General features: G+C 40.8%; 1 protein-coding gene across 1 annotated transcript in view; it reads left to right on the top strand.

The window, feature by feature from the left end:
- DNAH1 (dynein axonemal heavy chain 1) overlaps window positions 1-24,521 on the top strand; it is a 295,393-nt gene that overhangs the window by 41,459 nt on the left and 229,413 nt on the right. Inside the window, exons 5-13 of the mRNA XM_054976957.1 lie at window positions 892-1,048; window positions 2,146-2,278; window positions 3,047-3,208; window positions 3,775-4,027; window positions 6,330-6,487; window positions 7,916-8,127; window positions 10,406-10,704; window positions 22,052-22,202; window positions 23,669-23,862. Of these exons, the coding sequence (XP_054832932.1) occupies window positions 892-1,048; window positions 2,146-2,278; window positions 3,047-3,208; window positions 3,775-4,027; window positions 6,330-6,487; window positions 7,916-8,127; window positions 10,406-10,704; window positions 22,052-22,202; window positions 23,669-23,862 (1,719 nt within the window). The remainder of the gene's footprint in view (window positions 1-891; window positions 1,049-2,145; window positions 2,279-3,046; window positions 3,209-3,774; window positions 4,028-6,329; window positions 6,488-7,915; window positions 8,128-10,405; window positions 10,705-22,051; window positions 22,203-23,668; window positions 23,863-24,521) is intronic.

Here is a 24,521-nt window from a genome sequence, read left to right as displayed (position 1 = left end):
AAAGGAATTGTTTACAATACAGGTAAGTAAGATTTGTGTTTTACATTTGGCTGTGTAGTTGCTAAACTGCCAGATCCTATTCAGGAATAGGCATGCCAAAGCCTGCTGAAATGAATAGGTTTAAGTACATATAGCTCTGTATAGGATTAGGCTTTAAGGCAAGAATCATATGCAGAAAGATACATTTAAGGCCAATTATATTGTTGAGCATGGGCATATCTAACTGTGCACGATTGAGCTGAAAAATATCTGGCCTTTAACCTAGTGTTTCTCACTGTGCTCTAGCCTGGGGTTCTCAAAAAGAGAGGATTACACACTGACCAATTGACATGGAATGTTCCCCAGAGTAAAGCTTTTAGCATAACTATTCAATTTGTTTATTGAATTGTTCAAAAGGCTATAGTGACCTGTCTCTGCTGTTGCAATCAACAAAAGGAATTCTGATGTATAGGAAAGGATTTTAATGCAAAGAATGCTTTTATAAAGGCTACTATTATGATGATTTTGGCATTTGCATACAGAACAAAACTCTGATGATCAAAATAATAATGTAGGAATATCTTGAATATAATAAGTGAGAAATAGGTATGCAGAGAGTACCAGAAGCCACTTAAAATAGTGATATCTGATTAGATGTACTGTTTTCAACACGAGACTGACTTGATGGAACCCTTGTGAATGAAGATCTTAACATTGCAAAATGTCTCTCTGTGCTTTGTCTAATCTAATTGCAATTCCATTTATGTTTCTGTGTTCTAGATAATGTCCTGCTGTTGATACATTGTCTCATTCATTTTAGCATATTTATCACTCACTGAAACAGATAAAGGCTGTTGAATCCAAAATGGATTTCCTGTAAATTCAAACCATTTAATCTCACTGTTTAACTAGGAGAAGGCGATTATATCTCAGTTTAGATATCACTGAGCTATTAGCCAATGCAGGCATAGATTCCAATGAGTTGATGCCAAGACACCAGGACCCTGCAAATATGCCAACCATTGAGCAGAAGAAAGACCCCCTTTTCCCTATCTTTCTTCCATTAGAGGTAAGTCAGAGTGGTATCTTCAGAGATTCTGAAGACTTATTAAATAATTAATTTATTTTAGATATTTATAACCCACATAAAACAACACACTCTCCTCCATTTTATCCCACAGCAAACCTGTGAGGTAGATTAGGCCAAGAGAAAGTGACTGGCCCAACATCACCCAGTGAGCTACCACACTAGAGTGGGGATTCAAACTTGGGCCTCCCAGATCCTAATCTGATACTCTACACCATACTGGCTCTACACCAAGCCAACCACTATTCCCAAGCCACCAACTGTTTTTGTTAACAAGCTGGTAGCCTACCACCAGATCTGTGTGTCGCTCTGATGAACAAATTACCATTTGCATATTGCTGCTATATATTGTGTCTTGGCACTCGGGAGAACGTGGCTGTCACCACAACCCCCAGAAAACATTCCTGCTGATCTCTCCCCCCAATACTACCTAGACACAACTGAAACATCATGTGAAAACAAGTCACGTGGCCCCCCAGAATGACCAAGTTATTGAAAATACAGACATTGGACTGAAGAGAGCGTAGTTATTGTGATCATTGTTGTAGTGTTTAGTAGAGGTTGCATAATTTGATGTTTGAGAGAAGTTTTGATCCATCAAAATATGTGACCATGTACAGAACACTTCCTACAAGATATTGGAAAGGATCCAGAGAATGGATTTTTCACATGCAAAGTCTGGCCCTCCTTTTACCATGGCCATCATGCATCCCTCTGCCTCTAACACAGACATTGTTGTGGGCCTCCCTGATATACTTCTGATGCAGCATGTGGGGCTGAAGTGGACTCAGGAGAGAAGAATCAAAGAGTCTTGATGTGCACGCACAAAATATTTTATCTCACTTTTTGGTTCAAAATAGCTCCAAATTGGGTTACATTATAATAAAATCTAGCTTTAGCCACCTTGGAAAACTTTGGATCAAGAAAAGGGATAAAATCTTTTGCTTAAATAAATAAATAATACATAAGCAAATGTTACAAAATATACAGTATTTCACTGATAGCTGAAAATACAGGTATATGACTACTAGCTCTACCAGTATTTCTGGAGGATTAATAGCCCACTTCTTGTTCCTTAGGTGTTTGATGATGAAGAGTATGATTGCCGGACTCCACAAGAGTGGCTCATGTTGGGGGTGGAGGCTGGATCCCAAGACAGGAAGCCAATTCCAGGAAAAGCTCTTCTACCTACAGATGATATACTGGGGCATGGTAAAGCATAGATAGTGGAACTAGCTTACTGCCTACTGTGACAAGGATTGCATAGTAATAATAATTAAATACAGCAGAACAGCTTTTCCCCCTTCTAAAGGTTTTTCTTTTGAAGCCTTCAGGAGGAAATGTTTTTAGTGTTTGATATGTGTTAGCTATTTTTTAATTCTCCCCTCCCTGGAACTGTTACCTGAAGTATCTCTTTGGTCCTGACCAATGACACTTAGAAGTTGTTGCTTTATTAATCACAAAATGAGTCCTTCAGCATGGAAAATCCCACTCAAGATGCCATGTAAGTGTATACTTTTCATAAAATACCACATAAATCATATTTTTAAAAGGAGCTTCTGATTTTTAATTGTACTGCCTCAAATTCTATAATGAGAGAGTCTGGCGAACTTATGAGCTGTTTGCAGTTTTCCATAATGTAACACTTATTGCAAGTGCTCAGCAATCTTGAACATCCATCCATGAGGCTGAACACACAACTTAGAAACATTTGCTAATAGATATTTCTCCATGACAGTGTCTTCCTAAGATAAATTTGTATATTGGGATATCATTGCTTCAACATAGCCTCCTCAGGCAGGTTCTCTGGAGAAATGGCATAATTTTTTTCTAAATAAATAAGCTGAAAATTAAAGGAGGAAGGAAAATTTGGAGCCTGGATCAGAGAGGGGAATATCAGGGGTATATAAGAGTGAGGATGACCATTTTAACATGAGCAATTATGAAAACGTAAAACCTTGTCTGTGATTAATATCTCAGAGGATCCCAAAAGCTGCAAATTGATCTATAAGTGGATAAGTGTTGGAATTTTGGATTACGATGAGGAGACAAAACTGTACTTGGTACAGAAGACAAACCAGAGGGGCCTTGTTCGTGACAAGGATGGAAGACCAGTACTCAATGGAGGAATGACTGAAAAAGGTAAGCTTTGGTTCCATTATTTAAGAGCAAGAACAACAGCTCCCCAATGAGCTGCCTTCTATTCCTCAAAGCCCTGCATTGTGATGAGCCTCCTGGCTCTTTAATAAGAGGTGGCTGGATATATTATAAGAGGAGGCTGCTTCCTCCTCTTCCTTGAAGAGGTAATATCCTGTGCCCTCTCACACATGTCATTGGGGACTGATTTATAATACTAATAATAGCATACGATTTATATACCGCCTTTCAGGGCAACTTAACACCCACTCAGAGCAGTTTACAAAGTATGTTATTATCCCCACAACAATCATCCTGTGTGGTGGGTTGGGCTGAGAGAGCTCCAGCTGGCTTCAAGCAGAGGAGCAGGGAATCAAACCCAGTTACATGTTTACACTTCTGCTCGCCCTCATCTGAATCTCAGTTTCGATTCTTCATTAGTTTTACGGTACCAAGGATGCCCGCTTGATAATAGTAGACTTGTAGGCACATGGGCCATCTTTGGGACCTAAGGTTTCTAGCTTCTGTTATTTATCTTATGGCCACTTAATCCCTTTCTGATTTCTGTCCAGGGCGAGCCCCCCTGATGCCATGTCAGTACTGGCTGCCCCGGGTCCGTTTGCTTTTTCTCGCAGAGGATCCTTGTGTGTTTGCCCAGCGAGTAATCTCTGCTAATTACTTGCGGAAGAAAACACAGGCACTGTTATTGTACAATCTGTATGTGGACTGTATGCCTATGGATGGTTTGCAAAGCATTGAAGAGAAGAGTCTTCTGCGAATGAAGCAGTTGGCAGTGGACACTCCACATCTGAGGAAGGGAAGTTTGTAAGTATCATGATGATTCTTCATGGGCAGTGAAATTAATTCACTGAAATATTCCAACCATGGCTATGCATTTTGTATCATGTTTGATCTAAGGAACACTCAACAGGGCAGTTTTATAGTCCCATCCCTATCTCCTTTTCTATTCTTTTTTTTTCTATTTGCTCCTTCTGTTGGGCACCCAGCCTACAGAAGCAAACAAAAAAATTAAAGGAGAAAAATAGTAGCTGCAAACAGGAACAGAAAGTGCATTTAGTTGAATGAAACTTTGATGCCATCCCAGACGAGACACACACAAATATTTGAAAAGTTTAAGGAGCACCTATATAATTTGTGTTATTGGGAAGTGATAAAAGAATTGTAATCCATCCATAATTTAAGCAGAATTTAGATGGTTTTCAAGAATCCTTTGTGGTGGTTAGTGCCTCTTCTTACAGGAACCAGAGTTGTTTCCTAATCAAAGTTAGGCTGCTCTTCTACTTATTAGCAATTGCTAATGCATATTTTAATATTAGATCAGGAATGATGTATAACTGTACAGAAGGAGAGGAAATCTCAATATGGAAGTGAGGAGAGTCCCTCCAGTTGCCATTCTGCAGACTCCATGGTTTGGAACATTTGAGCTGTCCTAAGCTAGATGAGTCATCAGCCAGTAGTGTCATTGATATACAGTCCACTTCACTGAGTTGTGACAGCTTTTCCCACATTCTGATACAGAGGTGTGAAAAGCAATAGAGTTTTTGCGCAAACCTAGAAACTATCTATGAACAGTTCTACGGCTGGACTGAAATCTGGGTCTGCATCAATATTTCAGGCATTTTATACATTCAGAAAATATATGGAGGAGGTTTTGAGGACCTCCCCATTTAATTTTAGCATTCAAATATAGGGTTATCCTAATCTAATTTAGGCTTCTGCATGCAATTATAACAACACTAATCCAGCACAAGTTGCAGGCTGCTAGTTATACAGAATAACTCAGAGTCTGGATGGGGAAGCACATCTCCATGTGCACCCAAAGACAGATAACATTACTTGGGCCCAAATGAACACAGTGATGTGAATAAGGAGGCTATTCCAGATGTGCTCCAATGTCTTTTGTTGGATTGGAGCATAGGATTCAGGAATGATTTTTTCTACACTTATAAACTTTATATTGGCCTTCAACCCCAGAAGGAACATGTGGCACATGAATTTGTATTTAACGAGGCCACAGTTTTATTGAAAGAACTGCAGCATAGCTTAATTCAATACTTAACCCATTGCAGAAAGCTGCCTTGTTCAGGTTGTCCTAAAATTGTTAGAATGTATGTAACTACCTGGCCAATAGAGCACAAATGCAGTTTGTAACTAACGAAACAAGTAGCTCTGCCCCCATTAGCTACCACATTGTTTACCTTAAATCCTAGAGATCTGGGACAGTCTGCTCTATGCCATGTCAGCCTTACAGAGCAAGCCCTGCCCCACCCCAGTTCTCATAATATATGCCTTAAGGCAGCCCTTTAACCTGATTTGAGTGTTCCAATCAGCCTCCTCCTAGCTTTGCATTCTGTCAGCTAATAATTGTGACGGCAATTCCCAATTACAAAATGTATTGATCATACAAGAAAAACCATGATTCTGGGTGGAGGGTGGTGTAGAATGGGTGAAAAAAACCTTCACTTCTGGCCAGTCTGGAACAGCAGATACAAAACATCTCACTTGGAGGTAAAAAAAATCCTACTTGGCCCTGAAGCAACCAGCTCATGCCTGCACTGACCCTTCAAGGGAAATATGACTGGGTAAACTGTGCCTGGCAAAGGATGAAGGGAGGAATAGAGCATTCCTATGGCTTAAATATGCTCAGACACCCTATCTGCAATGTGCAATGGCCCTGATGGGCACAGCACAGTCACATGTCCTTTCCAAGGGCCATAGAAACCTCTTCGTGCAGACTGAAAAGTGGAGAAAGAAAATTCTCAATGCATGCAGAGCAAAGTTGTAGCCAGCTTCCCAATTATAGAGACCTGGAGAGAAACAAAAAACAAAAATGGAAATATAATTTCTAATTTTCTTCCCTCAGTCATTAACCCATACAGTCCTAGGTGCCATAAAACTGTACCCCACCGGCTCCTGATCTTTCTCCATAACCTGCTTTCCCATTCCAGGTCTAGTGTGCTTCAGACCCTTTTAATGAAAATACAATACAAAGCATAAGTGACCATAGGGGAGTTGAATATGGGATTTCAGATGTTTGAGTGATGCAGGCATATAATTCTGAGCGGTCATTGTTCATTCTGTTAATTAGTTTTTTAATTATACTTAGCGTTTTAAATCAGCTGTATCACCTGGGGAAGGAAGCATCCCTAGACTATGAACGTACCATGAACAAAATTAACTTTGACAGAATTGTCACTTCGAAGCCTCAAACATTCTTTTATATCACTCTGCCTGAGAAGGAGGAAGAGAAGGTACCAGAGAAGGGTAGGTGGCACAGCAGAGATGAACAAGTTCTTTCCAGGCTGCAAAAATCTCTCTTGTTTGTCGTGATTAACTTGAAACTATACTATATATGAGGCAGGAGATAATATTAAGAAGAGATTTATTATGTCACAGATTTGTATCTTTTGGGGAGAAAATCTAAGCAGGCCTACATGGAAGTAAGTCCCATGTTATTCAATGGGGCTTACTCCCAGGAATGTGTTCTTAGGATTGCATCCTTTGTCAATAAGATATCCTTGAATCCATTGAAACACCTACAGTGTGAATACTCTGCCTGAATTCACTTTGTTAATTATGTAGGTCCAAGTCAGTTTTTAACTTGTACTGTGTACTCCCTTTTAAGCAAACTAGATAACAAATGCATTTTTTAAAATCTCTACAAGGCTTTTTGGATGAAGGCAGTTACATTGTACTCATATGAGTGATGCCGCAAGTCCTTGCTATGAAGGTTCTGAGGGATGGAGCTAGATGGGCAAAGGGTCACGGCAGTGCCAGGCATGACAACTGCCATTCTTTTGCTCCACCCACATTTAGAACAATAATAATAATGCCCAACAAGCAAGGTTGTGTCTATTTTGCAAATCTGTGTAAATATAGAATTTGATATTATCTATAAAATTTAGCACTTGAGAGTCTCAGTGTTATGAAAAAGGAAGCTTCTAGTGCTGATGTTTGCAAGCTAGATTTGAATGTTTTGAGTAGAAGGTTTGATTGCTGGTCAGATCAGAAAATAACAGGATTTCCCCAGTCAGGAAAAAGCCTTGAACATAGTTCCTTTAGTGCTTGATTATGGCTGCAATCCTAAGAACACTTTCCTGGGAGTAAGCCTCATTAAACAGAATGGGGGTTCTCAGGAGACTTGTTTAAGATTGTTCCCTATAGTTATTTAATCCTTTCCATGCATGTCACAGCCAGCATTTCCTGCTATTGTTCCTGGCCCATGGGTACCTCTTCCTGTACCTATTCACTATCTATAATCTTTTCAATAAGGCCTATTAAGAAAAGGTAAGGTGTGGGAGAGCGTGACTGGGTAGTAGCACTGGAGCCTGCATGCCTGCTTGGAGGCTACAAATCCAAAGAACTGATTAGAAGTCAGTTTTGGCAAGAAAAGTTGGGCCACTGTTTTAAAGAGCAAAGGGGGGAGATGGTAAGGAATAGAAGCAATGATGGAGTAGCCTCGCTTTCAAGGAAACAAGCTGGAGGCAACAGAATCTGAAGGTGGATTAATAACCAAAGTAGGCCTCTTTCAAAGTGCTCTAGGGGGAACAATATTGCTGTAGTTGACTTATCTGCTTAACATGCTTAAGGAGCAGTGCCCCTATACTTAATATGGAAGTAAGGACACAAGCTTAGCATAAATGTTGTGACATTACTTTTGCCACTTACTGAAGATCACATTTTTGCCACCAGGTCTCATTGAAGTCCCAGAGTACCCGTTTAATGAGCAAAGAGAAGCTTTTAGCTTTGTCTCCCTCCTGACACGGCCAGAAGTCATCATGGCTTTGTGCCAGGTGCGAGATGAATGCAATAAAACTGCTGCAATGTCACTGTTCCATTCAACCCTGACTAAGTATGGCCGTCTAGAGGAGTTTGAACAAATCCAGACACAGACTTTTTCTCAGGTAAGGCAGAAGGGAGAGATGTTTTGCAGAGAAGGGCTTATGCAAAATGTAAGGAGCCTTTAACTAGAGTTATTGGACTGAATGCTGTAGAAGGAGAAATGTAAGAAGCTCCTTAAGAATAATCTGTAATCTGTAGTATTAAAGAGGACCGGAGTTTTTCAGAATGATGTCCTATTCTCTTGACTGTGATCAAAGGGCTTATACTTTCTCAAAACCAATTTGGGCAGAATCCAGATGGCCATATGAACACATTTTGCATGGTGCCCAACTGTTTCCAGTATTTCCTTTTCAGAAAGTAACCCCTGATATTCCTCAACAATCTTTAATTTCCTCAAATGCCAAAACACAATTTGGCTGTTAGGAACTAAAGCAATTGAAAGCGAAACAATGGCACTGTGCATGCTGATTTCTCTTAATCCTAAAGCCATTTCCTGCAAAAATTTCAAAAATGAAGATGAAAATTAGAAGGAAGAATTACAGCTGTCCTGTATTAGTAAAATAGAGGTTTTTCTGAGCTTGTTAAGAGTAAGATGTTGCATTAATGTTATCCCATTCAGAATGCTGAACTGAAACAAATCTTACAGAGTAAGATTTCTTTCAAAGAAGATTGCTACGGGGACCATTGTTACCATTACTTGAATGTTTATTGCAGTAGACAGCAGTGTTGTGCCTGCTTTCTAGATGATATTTTGTGAGCAGAAATGCATGTAATAATTCTTTGAAGACTGCTTTTTGTAGACAAAACTTCTTCAGAAGATGATTTGTAGTGGAGAAACAGAAGGGTGGTGTGCTTAAACAGGTTGCCCTGTTTCCACTGCAACCTTCCCAGTGCTCTCCCTCTCCTTGAATTCTGGACACACGTTTACCCTTACAAATATAGATCTGGATATCCATAGAAGAGAGTGTCTAGGGTGAGAGAGAGTTAGGCCTTTTCTGCACAGACAATTTACTCCTCTCTTTTTGAGTGTTTGCTCCTCAAAAGATCAGATTCATTTTGGCCACCTACCGTTCTGCACACCACTTTTAATCCCGGTGTGGGTGCCATCTTTTCTTGTCAGCACTGCCATGAAATAAAGAGAGTTATGTGGTGAGGTATGGATGTCATTATTGGTATCACTGTGAGTGTCAAAGGTGCTGTTACATCATCACCACCCCTTTTAAAAAAATTTGAGTGCCCAATTGTGTTATTATATTGTGACCTTACGATGGCAGAAGGCGCCCAGTACTAAGGCATTAGCAGTGGGGAAAAATGAAAGAGAAACAAAAGTGAAAGGAAGGCTAACATAGCACATATGCAGTGTTGCCACAGAGTAACCCCAAACAGAACTTTTTACTCAAAAAGCATAGATAGTTAATCTTTGAAAACCTAAAAGAGATCCATGAAACCACAACACAAATTATGCCTGTCATTATATTATGATGATGCGCCTTTTTGTGTGAAGAAAACTTAATGACAGTATAATGTCATAATGTCATTGCTATTGCATTGTTTCAGATTGCACACACACACCCAGTGCTGGCCTCTGTTTCCCAGTTCTGGGTCAGCCTGGACAGGACTCTCTGGTTTGGCCTGGGGGGGAGGGAGTAATAAGCCGTAAATATCGTTATGCTTATTTTTTTAAAAAAAATCCCTGATACGTGACATCCATTCTCCGAGTAGACATTTTGTTTACAGTTTATGACCCCTCCCCCGATTATCCAAACCAGAGAGCCCTGCATGGGCTGAGAACTGGGAGACAGAGGCTGGCACCAGGAGAGCAAACCAACACAATGCAATAACAGCATTAAGTTTTCTTCAGAAAAAAATGCATCTTGGGAAAGGAGGGGGACAAAGGGAATGAGGGGGAAGGGGAGGGAAGAGCTGAGAGGAGGTTGGAGAGACCAAGGGGAGGGCAGAACAGAAGGGGGAGAAATCAAATGGAAAATTCTGCACAATTGAAAAAGCTGACTCAAAACTGCATTGAGAAAAATATCAGGGAATAAGTGCAGTGCAAAAATTCTAAAGGAAACCCTGAAAGCACCTCTTTGAAATCTGAAGGAGGAGATAAGCATGTGGAATTCAGAAGAAAACCTGAAGTGGTATAGGAAGCTGGTGAAAATCACCCAAACAGAAAAGGCCTTACAGTAGAAAAGCAGCAGGTGGGAAAGGGTTACATTCCCACTTCCTTGAAATCATCCCAAAGCTGATTTGCCTTGGGGAAGCAGCTGTCAAGGTTGCTTAACATTTGTTTGCATGTTTAGCCCTGTGGTTGACATTCTTTGTTCTGTTTTTCTTTAGATTTCAATGTTCCTCAAGGACACATGGATCAATACTCTAAAGATAGCCGTGAGAAGCAGTCTAAGGGATATAGGCAAAGGCTGGTACAATCTGTATGAGACCAAGTGGGAGGTGTACGAGATGTCCAAGCTTCACCAGCTCATGGAGCTTATCAAGTTCATGTTGCAGGATTCTGTACGTTACCTGGTCCAGGATTCACTGGTTAACTTTGTCCAGCTCTTTTTGGATGCTTCCTATAGTGTTCTGAATTGCCCTGAGGATATGATTTGGGGAGATGATCTTGTTAACAGCCCATACAAGTAAGGAGAGAAATGAAGGAAATGAAAGAGCACGTTGATGATTGTATTCTAATTGTATAACCCAAGGATTCTTTATGTTCTGAAATGAAAATTTTGGCAGTCTGTGGTTTATGAGGCTTCAAGATGGTATTCAGAACTGATTCTTCCTTTTGCATACTTCAGCCTTCCCCTTTGAACTGAGCTGGTCAGCAAATAACCTGGACTTATTTTTCTAATAGGGCATTTCCCCCATTCTCCCTCTATACATGTCTCAGCAATGCAAAAAAGGGAATTTTAGTTGGTTTGTTAATGTGACGTGTCTTGTTTACATGATAGCTATCCTGCATTTAAAACCCCCATTAGGTTAATGCACCTCCTATATGTGGCGCTGGGTGTTCCATGAGTGGATCTTACAAGTGTTTTTTTCTCCATTGTAAATAATAGCTATGAGTTCAATTCAGCTCCACACCATGATACAGAGAGAGGATGATTACTGCCACCATCCAATCATTACAATCTGAAATGGCTCCATAGGGTTGCTATTTGTCTCCTTAGGAGAAACATACAAAAAACACTTGACAACCTGTATGTTTCCCCTAAAGAGGTAAATAGTAGTTCTTTGAGACTGTGACTTTTTATGCACAGGCTGTTTGCCCTCCCCCCACCCCCCTGGCCCTATACTGTGATGGATATTTTTCTGATTTATGCACTCAGTACCTTCACTGGTGACCCAGACAGTATCCCTAGAGTTTGCACCATTTTAATTTATGCTGTTTCCCCACAACTTTTTCCTCAATGTGATAACATGCCAGATCTGACTCCCGTGCAGATATTTACATTCACCTTTCCTCAATTCACCCACCCCTGCACAATAATTGGTCTATTTGACTCTTCTTCCCCCACCCCTTTCCTCCTCTCCTTTCCTTCCCCTTTCCTGCCCTCTCTTCTTTCAGCTTCCAGGGTTTTTTTTTAAAAAATGGCCCCAGCTTCTTGTGTATATTCAGTCTGTCCGTCATGCCACAGTTCTCTTGCCTTGTTTTGGCCATCCTGAGGAGTGTCTCCCCATTTAGCACCTACATTCTACCTAGACACATGTAATCTAAAGCATTTCTGAGAGAAATATTGAGTCTGGTTTTAGCAGGCAAGCTGTGTGCAGCCGGAGCAAGTCTAAGAATTTCTGAGAGAAATATTGAGTCTGGGGAAAGCAGGCAAGCTGTGTACAGCCTGAGAGAAATTCTAAATGTATTTGAGTGATTGTGTTTATGAAAAGAAACTTTGAGAACAGATAACACTTTTTGAAACCATCAAGTTTAAGAAATAATATGAAACCAATACATTTCTTGTAAAAATAAAAGTTTATTTTGTTTTTTTATCCCAGAGTTATTCTATATCCCATTCCTTTCCTCAGGGCCACATAGTACCACAAAGGAACCTGACCCTTGGGCACATTATTTAAAGGGGAAATTTAAATTATTTTGGAATATGATTCCTGGTGGCAGCAATCTCCCCAGAGGGAGCAAGAAGAAAAAGGTTAAAGGCAAAATCTAACTGAGAGAATGAAAGGGGCTCATAACAAGTAACAATAATCGCTCCTATGTACACTCAGAGCCTCGCTACAAGTGACATCTTTCACGCGAAGGGCACTTGATCATTTTCGCAAGTCTTTCTGGGTACTGAAGTCCCTCTCCCACACCCATTTTCCTTCTGTTCCTTCCCCTCTCTGTTAGCACGGCTGCCTGAAGAGACGGAGAAAGCCTACGACAGCAGCTTTTGCAAATCGTCTTGCTGGGGGGTGGGGAATGCTCTAGAGAAAGCTGACATGTCGGTGAAGTCCTCCCCTCTCTGTTAGAACTGTTAGGATCGCTGTCTTAAAAGTCAGAGAAAGCCTGCGTTTGCAAATCATTTCTCCAGTCGCAAGCCTGCTCTCAATGATCTTTGGGGGCGAGCAGCTGCAACTTTGCAAATCGTCTTGCTCGGGGAGGGGGGGATGCTCTGGAGAAAGCTAAGAAAGTTGCAGCTGCCCGCCCCCAAAGATCATTGAGAGCAGGCTTGCGACTGGAGAAACGATTTGCAAACGCAGGCTTTCTCTGACTTTTAAGGCAGCGATCCTAACAGTTCTAACAGAGAGGGGAGGACTTCACCGACATGTCAGCTTTCTCTAGAGCATTCCCCACCCCCCCAGCAAGACGATTTGCAAAAGCTGCTGTCGTAGGCTTTCTCCGTCTCTTCAGGCAGCCGTGCTAACAGAGAGGGGAAGGAACAGAAGGAAAAGGGGTGTGGGAGAGGAACTTCAGTACCCAGAAAGACTTGCGAAAATGATCAAGTGCCCTTCGCGTGAAAGATGTCACTTGTAGCGAGGCTCTCAGTCTGTCTGTCACACCCCACAGTTCTCTTGCCTTGTTTGGCCATCTTGAGAAGTGTCTCTCCATTTAGCACCTACATTCTACCTAGACACATGTAATCTAAAGGTTTCTGGATGATTAGAAACCAAAGTCATATCCACTACACAGTTCAGCCAATTTTTTAAAAGGTTTCTAATTCTTAGAAATGCAAAGAGATTATTGAAGCAGGCAGGGTTCCCAAGGGCTGAGTCCTGGGCGGCACGGCACTGAAGGGCAGGGTGCTTTGGCTCTTGGCAAGGCTGGATATCCAAAACCATGTGAGAGGGTTGCATGGCACCTGAGTGTACAGAACCATAACGTGAAATTAAAAAAAAATGATGCAACACCAGCATGTGGGAGGCAAGAGAGGAGGAGAGATTCTCAGGCAGGATATTGGCAATTGGTCACTGTAGCAGTTTAACAGTTGTGCAAAACAAATGACGTGCAATGAGGTAAGCATTTTCAGAGGATCTTTCTTCCAATCAGAACACTTTTTCCAGGGGGGGGCAGGGTTGGGCTGTGCGGACATCGAGTACATAATGCACCAAACAAAGATGGGCCAAATGAATGAGATTTCACTTCTGAAAAGATCAGAAGTAAGGTGAGAATGCAAAAAGGGCATGTTTCAGGTCAGAACATTTGTGTTCTCAGCTGAAATAGTCTCACAGAACTACTATTTACATCTTCATTTTTACTGTTTACTATACCTTTTTGTGTGCTGTAAAACGGAATCCCTTAGCAATTTATAGTAAGAGACAGTTGACAGGTGGGAGTTCTGCATGGCGCTTTTATATAACATTTTATCTTAAATAATCTTGCTATTGCTGTACTAATCTATGTCTTATTCTTAACCTTTAATACCAATAATTGAATTCTTTACCAATACATTAATTCTTTGTGTTTTAATGTTTTAAGTTTTTGCTCTTTTAATGTGTAAAATCCTTATACTGAAAGATTATCTCTGAGAAGTTTTTATAAATTGACAACGTGCTTTTAAGAATGCTAAAAGCATTTGAATCTTATCCACAATGTTACTAATGATCTCTAACATTGCTAATTAAGATTAAGTTTTGGGGTATGGTAAGATGTTTTCTTTTCCATAAAACAACAACAACATGGAGTTCCACCCTTATTATCATGTCTCATGTAGGAATGTGCAAGTGCAGATGCACATCTACATTAAGCCATTGATAATCTGGTCAATGCTCAAGTAGAGGGAAAAAATGAAAAGTATTATTGACATATATAACCGTTATATGCTCATGAATAAGATTCTACAGGACTGGTAGGCCCATTAATCTATGTGGATAGCATTTTGGAGAATTTAGTTCTTTTACTTGTGTGTTTTTCAGCACATATAACTATGTGAATTTAGACAAGCATAGCACTATCCTGCTTGTTGCATTTTTTTTTTAATGGTAGCATTTATGCATCTTTTTGTGTGTGAGGGCATTCTCACTTGATCCGTTTATATTGAAAACATATTAGAGGTGTACACTGAAAAAAATTGATTTCAGTGTTGAATCTGGGGTTTCTGAATGAACTTCATTCTATTATTGCTTTATTCCAGGTGGGCTGTTTTGGATCTAATCCATTTGGGGGTTTTGTTATCATGAATTTCAGTGCACTGCAAGTATGCAAGGTGGGAGTTGGCTGTGTGTGTGCACACGCACACTGTTCTTTTCAAAGGAGGTTGAGGAAATGAGGCTTTGGGGCAGGTGTTTTGCACATAACAGCACCAAAATCACACAGAACACAGTCCTCCCACCAAATAATTGACCCATTGAGCTTTAGTACACACAGTACAATGGAGTCCAGTGTTTACAGACCCTGAAGAATGCTTGGGGAAAGACATAAAGGCAAATGATGGGTGGCTGCACGTGCACACACTGTTCTTTTCAAGAGGGGGAGGTTTTGGGAAACCGAAGCTGTATTTGCGCTTAACCAAAAGCTGCATTACCAACCATTATTCCCCCCTCCTAGTCGAAAAACCAACCGATCCAATGAGTTGCTCCTCAGACACAAAACATACATGCACAACAATAGACTTTGAAGAATGTGAGTGTTGATGGGCATACACAGTGGAGGGAAACTGGTTGACAAAGCAGCAGTGGCTGGCCAGTGCCCAAGTAGAAGAGTTGCCAGTTTGATGTAGTGGTTAAGAGCGCAGGACTCTGCTCTGGAGAGCCGGATTTGATTCCCCACTCCTCCACTTGAAGCCAGCTGGGTGACTTTGGGCTAGTCACAGTTCTTTGGAGCTCTCTCAGCCCCACCCATCTCACAGCATCTTTTGTTGTGGGGATAATAATGACGTACTTGTAAACCACTCTGAGTGGGCATTAAGTTGTCCTGAAGGGCGGTATATAAACTGAATGTTATTATTAATGTTACTGCCAACCAGTGCACTGCAGCAAAAAAAAATTTTAATCCTTCTTTACAATAGTGCCAAGAAATTACCTTGCCATCCTGCTTTTGCCTGTTAACGCCATATCTCCCTGTACTTTGTAGTTTTGTTCCCATTATGAGGGGTGAATCATTCCTTTCAGTGCTCAGGAGGAGCTGCATACCAGAGTCGATGCAAGTGGATCTGATCAATCTCCATCCTCAGTTTTAATCTTAGCTCCAGAACTGAAAAGTCCAGGCTTCAAAATTAAGAGAGAAGTGTTTCCATAAAGGCCTTAGTCTCAGCATCAGATTTCTGGCTCTTCAGCACCTGACTTGGCTTCTAAGGATCAATTGGTTCCTACTGTGTCTTTGTCGGTTCCACGGTGCCAATCAGAGCTGCCTACTGGAAAGGCAAAGTTCAAGTCCAAGCATGTTGAAAAGCCCTCTATCAAAGGGTCATAAGAGAAAGAAATTTTCACCTTTGGCCCTGGCTACCTTGGATCCTTCAAGTCCTCCCAGGGTTCCAAAAACTCCTTCCCAAACTCCGAGATGCCCTTCTGCATTGGTTCTGTCTCTCTCTGAGGGGGAGATTCCTGAAATCATTGAACCATCCACGGCTATTTCCCTGCTGCCACCATTTTCTGTGCATCCGTTGGGAAAATGTAGAAATTTCTCACTTCTGTCTGATAATAACAACCAACTGGAACTGGCTTATCACCAAAGATACCATTGGTTCCGTTACTCACTGTATGGCTCATATCATCATTATTATGCCTATGGATATGAGGCTTACTGGGTATGTATCTGCTCTCATACTATTTCTCCTTGAAGAAGATGCATATTTTCATGTTCCAATAAATGTTCAGTTCTGAAAGTTCCTTCCCTTCCGGTGTGGATCCAAAAATATCAATACAAGGTTCTTCCTTTTGGTCTTTCCTCCGCCCGTCATATCTTTACAAAGGCCATGGCATTCGTGATAAGCCACCTTAGAGAAAAGCCCCAATCTTGATGATTGACTTCTAGTAGGCCAGATAAAGGAATCATTGTCTACTCTCAACACATATCTCTACATCTGAACATGCTGGGCCTCAGAGTCAATTTGTAATAAAAAATTTTATTGGATAGGTTGACATACATATTCCATACTACATAATATAACTGTAATTACCCCTTTAAATATATATATGTCCCCACCCCTTCCCCCTCCCCCTTTTCTTTTTAGACCCCCCAACAGCACTATAACCTCTTTATTTCTTATCATTATCTCTATTCTAATATTTGTACCTATTATTAAAGGTAAAGTTCATACATATCTCTATAAATTTTAGTAGTTATCCAAAGACCACAGTTGTCCTCTCGCGTCCCAGTTATTTTCCAAATAGTCCTTAAACTTTCCCCAGTCATTTAAAAATTCACTTGGATTTTGCTCTTTCAACTTTCTTGTCATTTTATCCATCTCCGCCATGTACAACAGTTTTTGAATCCAATCTTCAATTTCTGGTATCTCTTCTTGCTTCCAATATTGTGCATATAATAATCTTGCTGCCACCGTCATATAAAATAGCAGTTTCCTGTCCTTTACATTGACCTTTCCCATATTCAGTCCATATTGCTCTTCAACAATTTACTTTTCATAATTAATGACATTTCTGCATAAATCCTAGACCAAAAAAGTTTGGCTTTTTCACACGTCCACCACATATGGTAAAAAGAACCTTCATGTTTTTTACATTTCCAGCATTTGATATGGCATTACTTACATTTGCTAATCTTTTTGGTGTTAAATACCACCTATACATCATCTTATACCCATTCTCTCTTAGATTTACATATGTAGATATTTTCAGTGTATTTTTCCACAAATATTCCCATGCCTCCATTGTAATTTCTTTATTAAAGTTAACTGCCCATTTCACCATTTGAGTTTTAACCATCTCATCCTCTGTATACCATTTCAATAGGAGTTTGTACATCTTAGAAATCATTTTTATTCCCCCTCCAAATAAAAGCTCTTCCAATTCTACTTCTAAAACCTTTTACTTCTAAAACCTACTTTTCTTTTATCAAATTCAAATAAGTCTTTAATTTGTTGTTATAGCAGCCAACCATACCTAAACGGTAAGTCCTCATGGCCCTTTATTTTAAAAGAATCTCTGTCCATCCACAATAGTTCTTTGTATGTTATCCAATCTTCTCCCTTGTACTCAGAATGTGGATTTACAACTTCAGCCGGAACAATCCACATGGGCCTTTTCTCCCCTGTAAACTTCTTGTACTTTTGCCAAAACATAAAAACGTTTCTTCTCACAAAATGATGCTGAAACATACCGTCCATTTTATGCTTATCATACCATAAATATGCATGCCAGCCAAACAAATTGTTATGACCCTCCAGAGTTAACAGTTTATGGTTAGATAATTTTGCCCAGTCTCTCAACCATGTTAAACATATCGCCTCATGGTACAATCTCAAATTTAGTAATTGCAACCCACCCCTTTCTTTTGCATCACACAACACCTTCATCTTGACTCTCGGCTTTTTCTCCGCCCACACAAATTCTGATATTTTCCTTTGCCATTTATCAAAATGTTTTCTGTCTTTTACAATTGGGATAGTTTGTATAACAAGAACATCACTCTAGGTAACACATTCATTTTAATGACTGAAATACGCCCCAGCAGTGACAAATTCAATTTATTCCACTTCAAAATTAAGAGAGAAGTGTTTCCATAAAGGCCTTAGTCTCAGCATCAGATTTCTGGCTCTTCAGCACCTGACTTGGCTTCTAAGGATCAATTGGTTCCTACTGTGTCTTTGTCGGTTCCACGGTGCCAATCAGAGCTGCCTACTGGAAAGGCAAAGTTCAAGTCCAAGCATGTTGAAAAGCCCTCTATCAAAGGGTCATAAGAGAAAGAAATTTTCACCTTTGGCCCTGGCTACCTTGGATCCTTCAAGTCCTCCCAGGGTTCCAAAAACTCCTTCCCAAACTCCGAGATGCCCTTCTGCATTGGTTCTGTCTCTCTCTGAGGGGGAGATTCCTGAAATCATTGAACCATCCACGGCTATTTCCCTGCTGCCACCATTTTCTGTGCATCCGTTGGGAAAATGTAGAAATTTCTCACTTCTGTCTGATAATAACAACCAACTGGAACTGGCTTATCACCAAAGATGCCATTGGTTCCGTTACTCACTGTATGGCTCATATCATCATTATTATGCCTATGGATATGAGGCTCACTGGGTATGTATCCGCCCTCATACTATTTCTCCTTGAAGAAGATGCATATTTTCATGTTCCAATAAATGTTCAGTTCTGAAAGTTCCTTCCCTTCCGGTGTGGGTCCAAAAATATCAATACAAGGTTCTTCCTTTTGGTCTTTCCTCTGCCCCTCATATCTTTACAAAGGCCATGGCATTCGTGATAAGCCACCTCAGAGAAAAGCCCCAATCTTGATGATTGACTTCTAGTGGGCGAGATAAAGGAATCATTGTCTCAACACATATCTCTACATCTGAACATGCTGGGCCTCAGAGTCATTTTTGGAAAAGTCATCCCTGGTTTACCAAGAGAGTGATTTTTGTGGGGGCAGTTCTAGACTCCTCCCAAGGCCTTGCCTTCCCCACTCCAGACAGGATAACTCAGACCTGTTTCAGGATGATGTGATTCTCCATCATGAACTGGCCCAGAGCTAATGGGTTGATTTTCATCTTTTGTTCTTGCCTTTCATTTTATTTGGTTCAGCTAAAAGACCAAGGTTTAGCTTATTCCGCCATTAAGGTCTGACTGGTGGCTGTTTCAATGGCAAATCTCTCTTTGCCCTGTCAGAATGCAAGTCTTTCCTTAGCTAACCTATATCCCCCAGTGTCCATGTCCATCTCTCAGTGGAGCCTCTCCTTAGTTCTCACCTCTGTTATGTAGAAGCCTTTCGAGCCCCTCACGACTTGTTCGCTAAAATGCTGTCAGCTAAAACAGCCTTTCAGGTGGCCATAACTTTGACTAGGAGGGTGAGTGAACTGCAAGCCCTTAAAGCCGACTCTCCATTTATTAAGATGTTCTCAGACAAGGTGGTTCTCTATCCAAGACTTCCTTTTTTGCTGAAGGTTGTCTCCGCATTCCACTCTTTGCAACATATCAGGATGACACAGAAAGACTTTTGTACACCCTGGATGTTAAACATGATTTGTGCTTTTATTTAGTAGGACAGCTGCCTTTCAAAAGGACCCTAACCTTTTAAAATCATTTAAAGGGAACAAAATGGGTCAGAAAGTCTCTGCATACTATTTCCAAATGGTTGGTGTGGCTCATTAAGACTTGTTACAAAGAGTGTAACCAACCATGTCCACTTCACATAAGGGTACATTCCTCGAGGGCATAATCCTCTTTGCCAGCCTTCAAACTGGGCATCCCACTAGTCAACTCGTGTATGGCAGTCACTTGGTCAACGTTGTCTACATTCATCAAACATTATACCATTGATGTGGACTCCACATGGACTCAGCTGTAGGCAAAGCTCCTTTAAGAGCTTCACACCCTCCTCCTGAATAAGTCAGCTCACTAATCTCCCACGTGGGACTGCACAGAAGACACAATGATGAAAACAGGGTTGCACTTACCAGTAACTGTTGTTCAATGAGTGGTCTTCTGTGCAGGCATACATGGGATCTGCACATGCACAGGCCAGCCACGGATATTCCAAAGCTCCTAGAGCACAAGACACTAGATTAGACTTTTTTCACGCTTTTCATACAGGCACAACTATAAAAGGCAGGGCAAGCAGCTCCCTCCCTCAGTTCTCTAAGCTACCAATGCAGAAGAAAAGTAAGAATAAGAGCTCATAGAGAGGAAGAAAGGAGGAATGTGTGCCTGTTTTGTTTGCCAGCCTTTCCTTGCATTGTGCATAAAAGCACTCAAAAGGATTGGCAAAGTGACACTGATGGTGCCATGTCTGCTGCTCTCCTCCCTAGGGCAAAGCAAGCCTTTTGTAAATCAGAGCCGCTCAGTGCTGCCAATACCCTTCTCCAGGAAGTAAAAATACACTCATGTGCAACATACACATTCTTCCCATCAACAGAGTTATGCTACACTAGGGCTCAGTCTCTCCCTTGGAATCCAATTGGTTGGTTGTCATTAAAGAAAACAGTTAACAGAGACTGCTGCCAGCTACTGCTGACCCAGTGCCTGACTGCCTGTCTGAGTTGCTGCTGTGTAGTAAAAACTGAACTGAAACATGCAAACTTTTTTTTGGTGGGGGGGGGGGGGGAGTAGTTACAGCTTCATTTCCTGAATTTGTTGCATCATTCTGGAAGCCATTTTAACAAACTGAACCAGTGATTTCCAAGTGTATTCTTGACTTGTTTGTTTCATTTTACATGCCCCTAAAACACATAGTAGAAGAAGGGGATCAGTGAGGACTTAAGTGACAGAGGCATTCCACTCCCCCTTTCTCCATCTCATATTGGCTCCGCCCTATCTATACTTTTTGCTCCCCCATCTCTCTGTCTTGTTGTCTGTCCCACCCATGTTCCCTTGTGCCTGCTGTCTCCTCCTCACTTTCCCCATCAACTTCTTCAGTTTTTCTCCACCCTTGCCAGCCCCTGTTCTCCTCTCCTTGCTTCCCTTACAGACTTCCTTCTGCTTTCCCAACCCATATTCACCACTATCTATTGCCAGGTACCATTTTGATTTGCTGCAGCAATTCATACTGCCACCCCAAGTCACCCCACCCACCCCCCATTTACAGACCACATTGCTGTTACTATTGTGATTTTTTTAGCTTGCCCAACCCATTTTATTTTTGAAATCTTTTATATTTTTCTGGAAACCTGGGGGTTTTCTTAGGTTTTCAAAGGAAACCCTGTGTGGTCCTGTTGTGAAGATATTTTGATCTGCATTGGCAGGGTGATACCCATTATGCAATATATTATGGTTATAATGAAAATACAATCACAGCAAAACCACTAATCTAAGCAGTCTCCATGAGCCCTGTGGTGAGATGAGGATATGTGAGCCCAAGGATTTCTAGCTCATCACAAATAAATTGTGGCTTGTTTGATATATCTAAATGTAGCGAATGGTTTTCACTTACAAGCAGCTGCATAAATTTTAGTTTAGCAGAATATGTGTGTGTGTACATTTTGGAGTAAAACCAAGAGTGCAGTATGAAAGCTATTCTGCTGCATTCCAAACATATTTCCAAGGGCAGGCTGTATTAAAATATATGAGGTGGCTTAGTGACTACTACCATCTCATTGCAGAGAGATAAAGGAAATGACCTTCGGCATCCCTTTAGGCTGTTTTGCCCATTCCATGAAGGAAGATCCTGAAGCATGGCTAATGCTGGTGTGCATTTACATTACAATGATCATCCTGGTCCCATTGAACTTGATAGATGGGCCTGTTGCTGGAGATGGAGATGCATATTTCCATCAAGGGCCTCTAGTTGTATATAAGGAGCCCAGATAGAAAGAGGGCCTTTATGTTTTTATTAGATGAAGCAGTTCAACCATTTTTTTTTTTAAAAAACACCTTTTCTGTCAAAGCAAAATGTGTGCTGGAAGGGATTCAATCCTAACAGAAATACCCATATTCTCCCTTTTGCAGGCCACGAAAAAATCCTGTGTTTATAGTTGACTTGATTCTGGACAGTACTGGTGTTCGTTTCAGCACATCCTTGGAGAATTTTGAGATTGCAGTTGTTTCTCTGTTTAATAAAGGGATTTTGGCCACCCATACCATACCACAGCTGGAGAAAGTGAGTGGGGAATTTAAAACCTTGTCACCTGGATATGATCTGTTTTTTAAAAGGGGCACTGTTATACTATTGCATGCATCCTGAAGATACATGCTTATACTAGGGACACTACAAAAGTAGCCTTTCTTATCCAAATCTATCTGTCTATCATATTTTTATCCCACCCTTCCTCTCAGAAACTCCAGATAGCATCTGTGGCTCTCCTATCGCCCGTTATAGCCTCATAATAACTCTGTGTGATATATTAGGCCGAGAGAAGGTGACTGGCCCAAGGTTTCCCAGTGAGCTTCCTGGCTGAGAGAAGATTTGGACCTAGGTCTTCCAAGTCCCAGTCCAGCTCTTGAACTGCTACAACACAATGGATTTGTACTTTTGTACCAGTAAATAACTTGTAATTTGGCAATTTCTGTATCATAACTTTATGTCTATGTTACTGTGATATTACAGCACTGTTGTAGGAAGATTCATCAGCACAATTAATAAGGAATGGACTGCAAGTTCATCTGTTACTATCATGTGAAATTTGTGGAAATGGAAAGTGTATAGGAAAGCAGCCTAGTGATGCAGAGAACTGATTTCTTTCTTCATATGGGGAAAGGTCATGCCATTCTCCAATTAATGTATCCTGAGCTTCAGGAAGGGATTTGGTTTGGTTACACGTCTTGATATTTTCTAGTTAGGAAAATGTCAGGTGAAGCTGCACACTTCATACAGCAGCTTATGCACAGATAAAAAATGCTCAACCATTTTAATAAGGTGAAAGATGAGGAAAGATGGTGCAGAAGGGGGATTTAGCTAACATTTTTGTACTGAGAAAAACATGCTAGGTTTTAATGAGAAGTAGCTACAATGATGCTATACTTTTAAATTCCCAAATAGATCGTACTGCCATTGATTTAGGGGAAGGGCATGAAATCATATGTTTGGTGCATTTATCTTATTAGTTCTTCACAAAGAGCTTTGTTATATATTTTAAAGAGAGACTTTATTTTTATATTCAAGTTCAGATAGTTCAGCAGATAACATTTCAAAAACCCTGTGTGTGTAGAGGTGTTCTTTTTCCCATCAAGAATTACCTTTTATAACATACCTCCTGCCTCCTTGAAGTTCCCTCTACAGGCATTGTTTGGTGAAACTGCAGTGGAGACCACATTATTATCTTATGAAAATAGCTTTACTTGGTTTTGTTAGCAGCTCAGGAAGACATAGGATAGAATAGCCAAAGTGCCAGATTGCCTAAGATTGGGGGTAGGAAGCTTGCCATCATGGACTCATAGAGATAAGCTGCAGCAGCAGTGAGACCACACATGGTTCAAACAACATCTCACAAATGGGACTTTGGGAAAGTATAGTTAGTCTGTATAGTAGTAAATGGGTTTTCATCCTGTGTACTACTTCAGTGGAGAAAATGGAACAGACTACAATCTTCCTTGTGTCTAATGACCATTATTCTGGCATTCTTTTAGTATGTGCTTGAAAACATGTTCATCTGTGGCACACCATTGTTGGAGTCTGTGGGCCTGCATGAGCCAGCTGTAGAAGAACTGCGCAACACTATCTGCACATGCATTCACAAGGCACTGATCCCTCTCCAAGCATATGCCAAGAATTATGAAAAGTACTTGGAACTGAATAATCGTGATATCAATTCTCTCCTAAAGTAAGTATTGTTTAAATGGAAAGACAAGGAATAATAGAAGCGGGTCTTCTAAAAACTGGATGGGAAGATTAATGTATTTACTGCTCACAGGGGAATGGCACATCCCAGTGGATGTGTATTTTACATTAATGAAGCTAAGCATACTTTGCTGATTTCACTATCAGTAGCAAAAAAAATTAGAAAAAGATGAGCGCTCCAACAATGTGGTTACTTCCTTAAACGACTGTTAAGGTTGTTAGAGTCCCTGGCTTTCTGTAATGTTAACTGGGGTCTGTAACACATTCAGTAATTTGCTCAATTTTGTGTAACTGTCCTTTTGCCTCTATATTATCCTCACAACAACCGAGAGAGGTAGGTTAGGCTGAGTGTGTGTGATTGGATCAAAGTCACCCTGTGAGATTTGACAACAGAGTGATGATTCAAAACAAAGGTCTCCCAAATTTTACTCTGCAGCTCTAACTATTATACAACACTGGCTTGGAGGAGGTGTTGAACAATAGCAAGCAGCCAGGCCTGGGTGACTCTTGAAAACCATATGGTGTCAAGTTGCCAGGTGGTTGCTTCTGGGCCTAACCCCATGGAGTCCCTCCCTCAAAGGCCAAAACATTACTGGAATGGTCTCTGCCCTCTCCCTCAGCCTGGAATACTGACTAAACTGT

Source organism: Eublepharis macularius, chromosome 4 (assembly GCF_028583425.1).
Source record: "Eublepharis macularius isolate TG4126 chromosome 4, MPM_Emac_v1.0, whole genome shotgun sequence".
NCBI lineage: Eukaryota > Metazoa > Chordata > Lepidosauria > Squamata > Eublepharidae > Eublepharis > Eublepharis macularius.
Note: the sequence above shows the minus strand (reverse complement) of the source record. Positions and strands in the feature narration are given on the sequence as shown.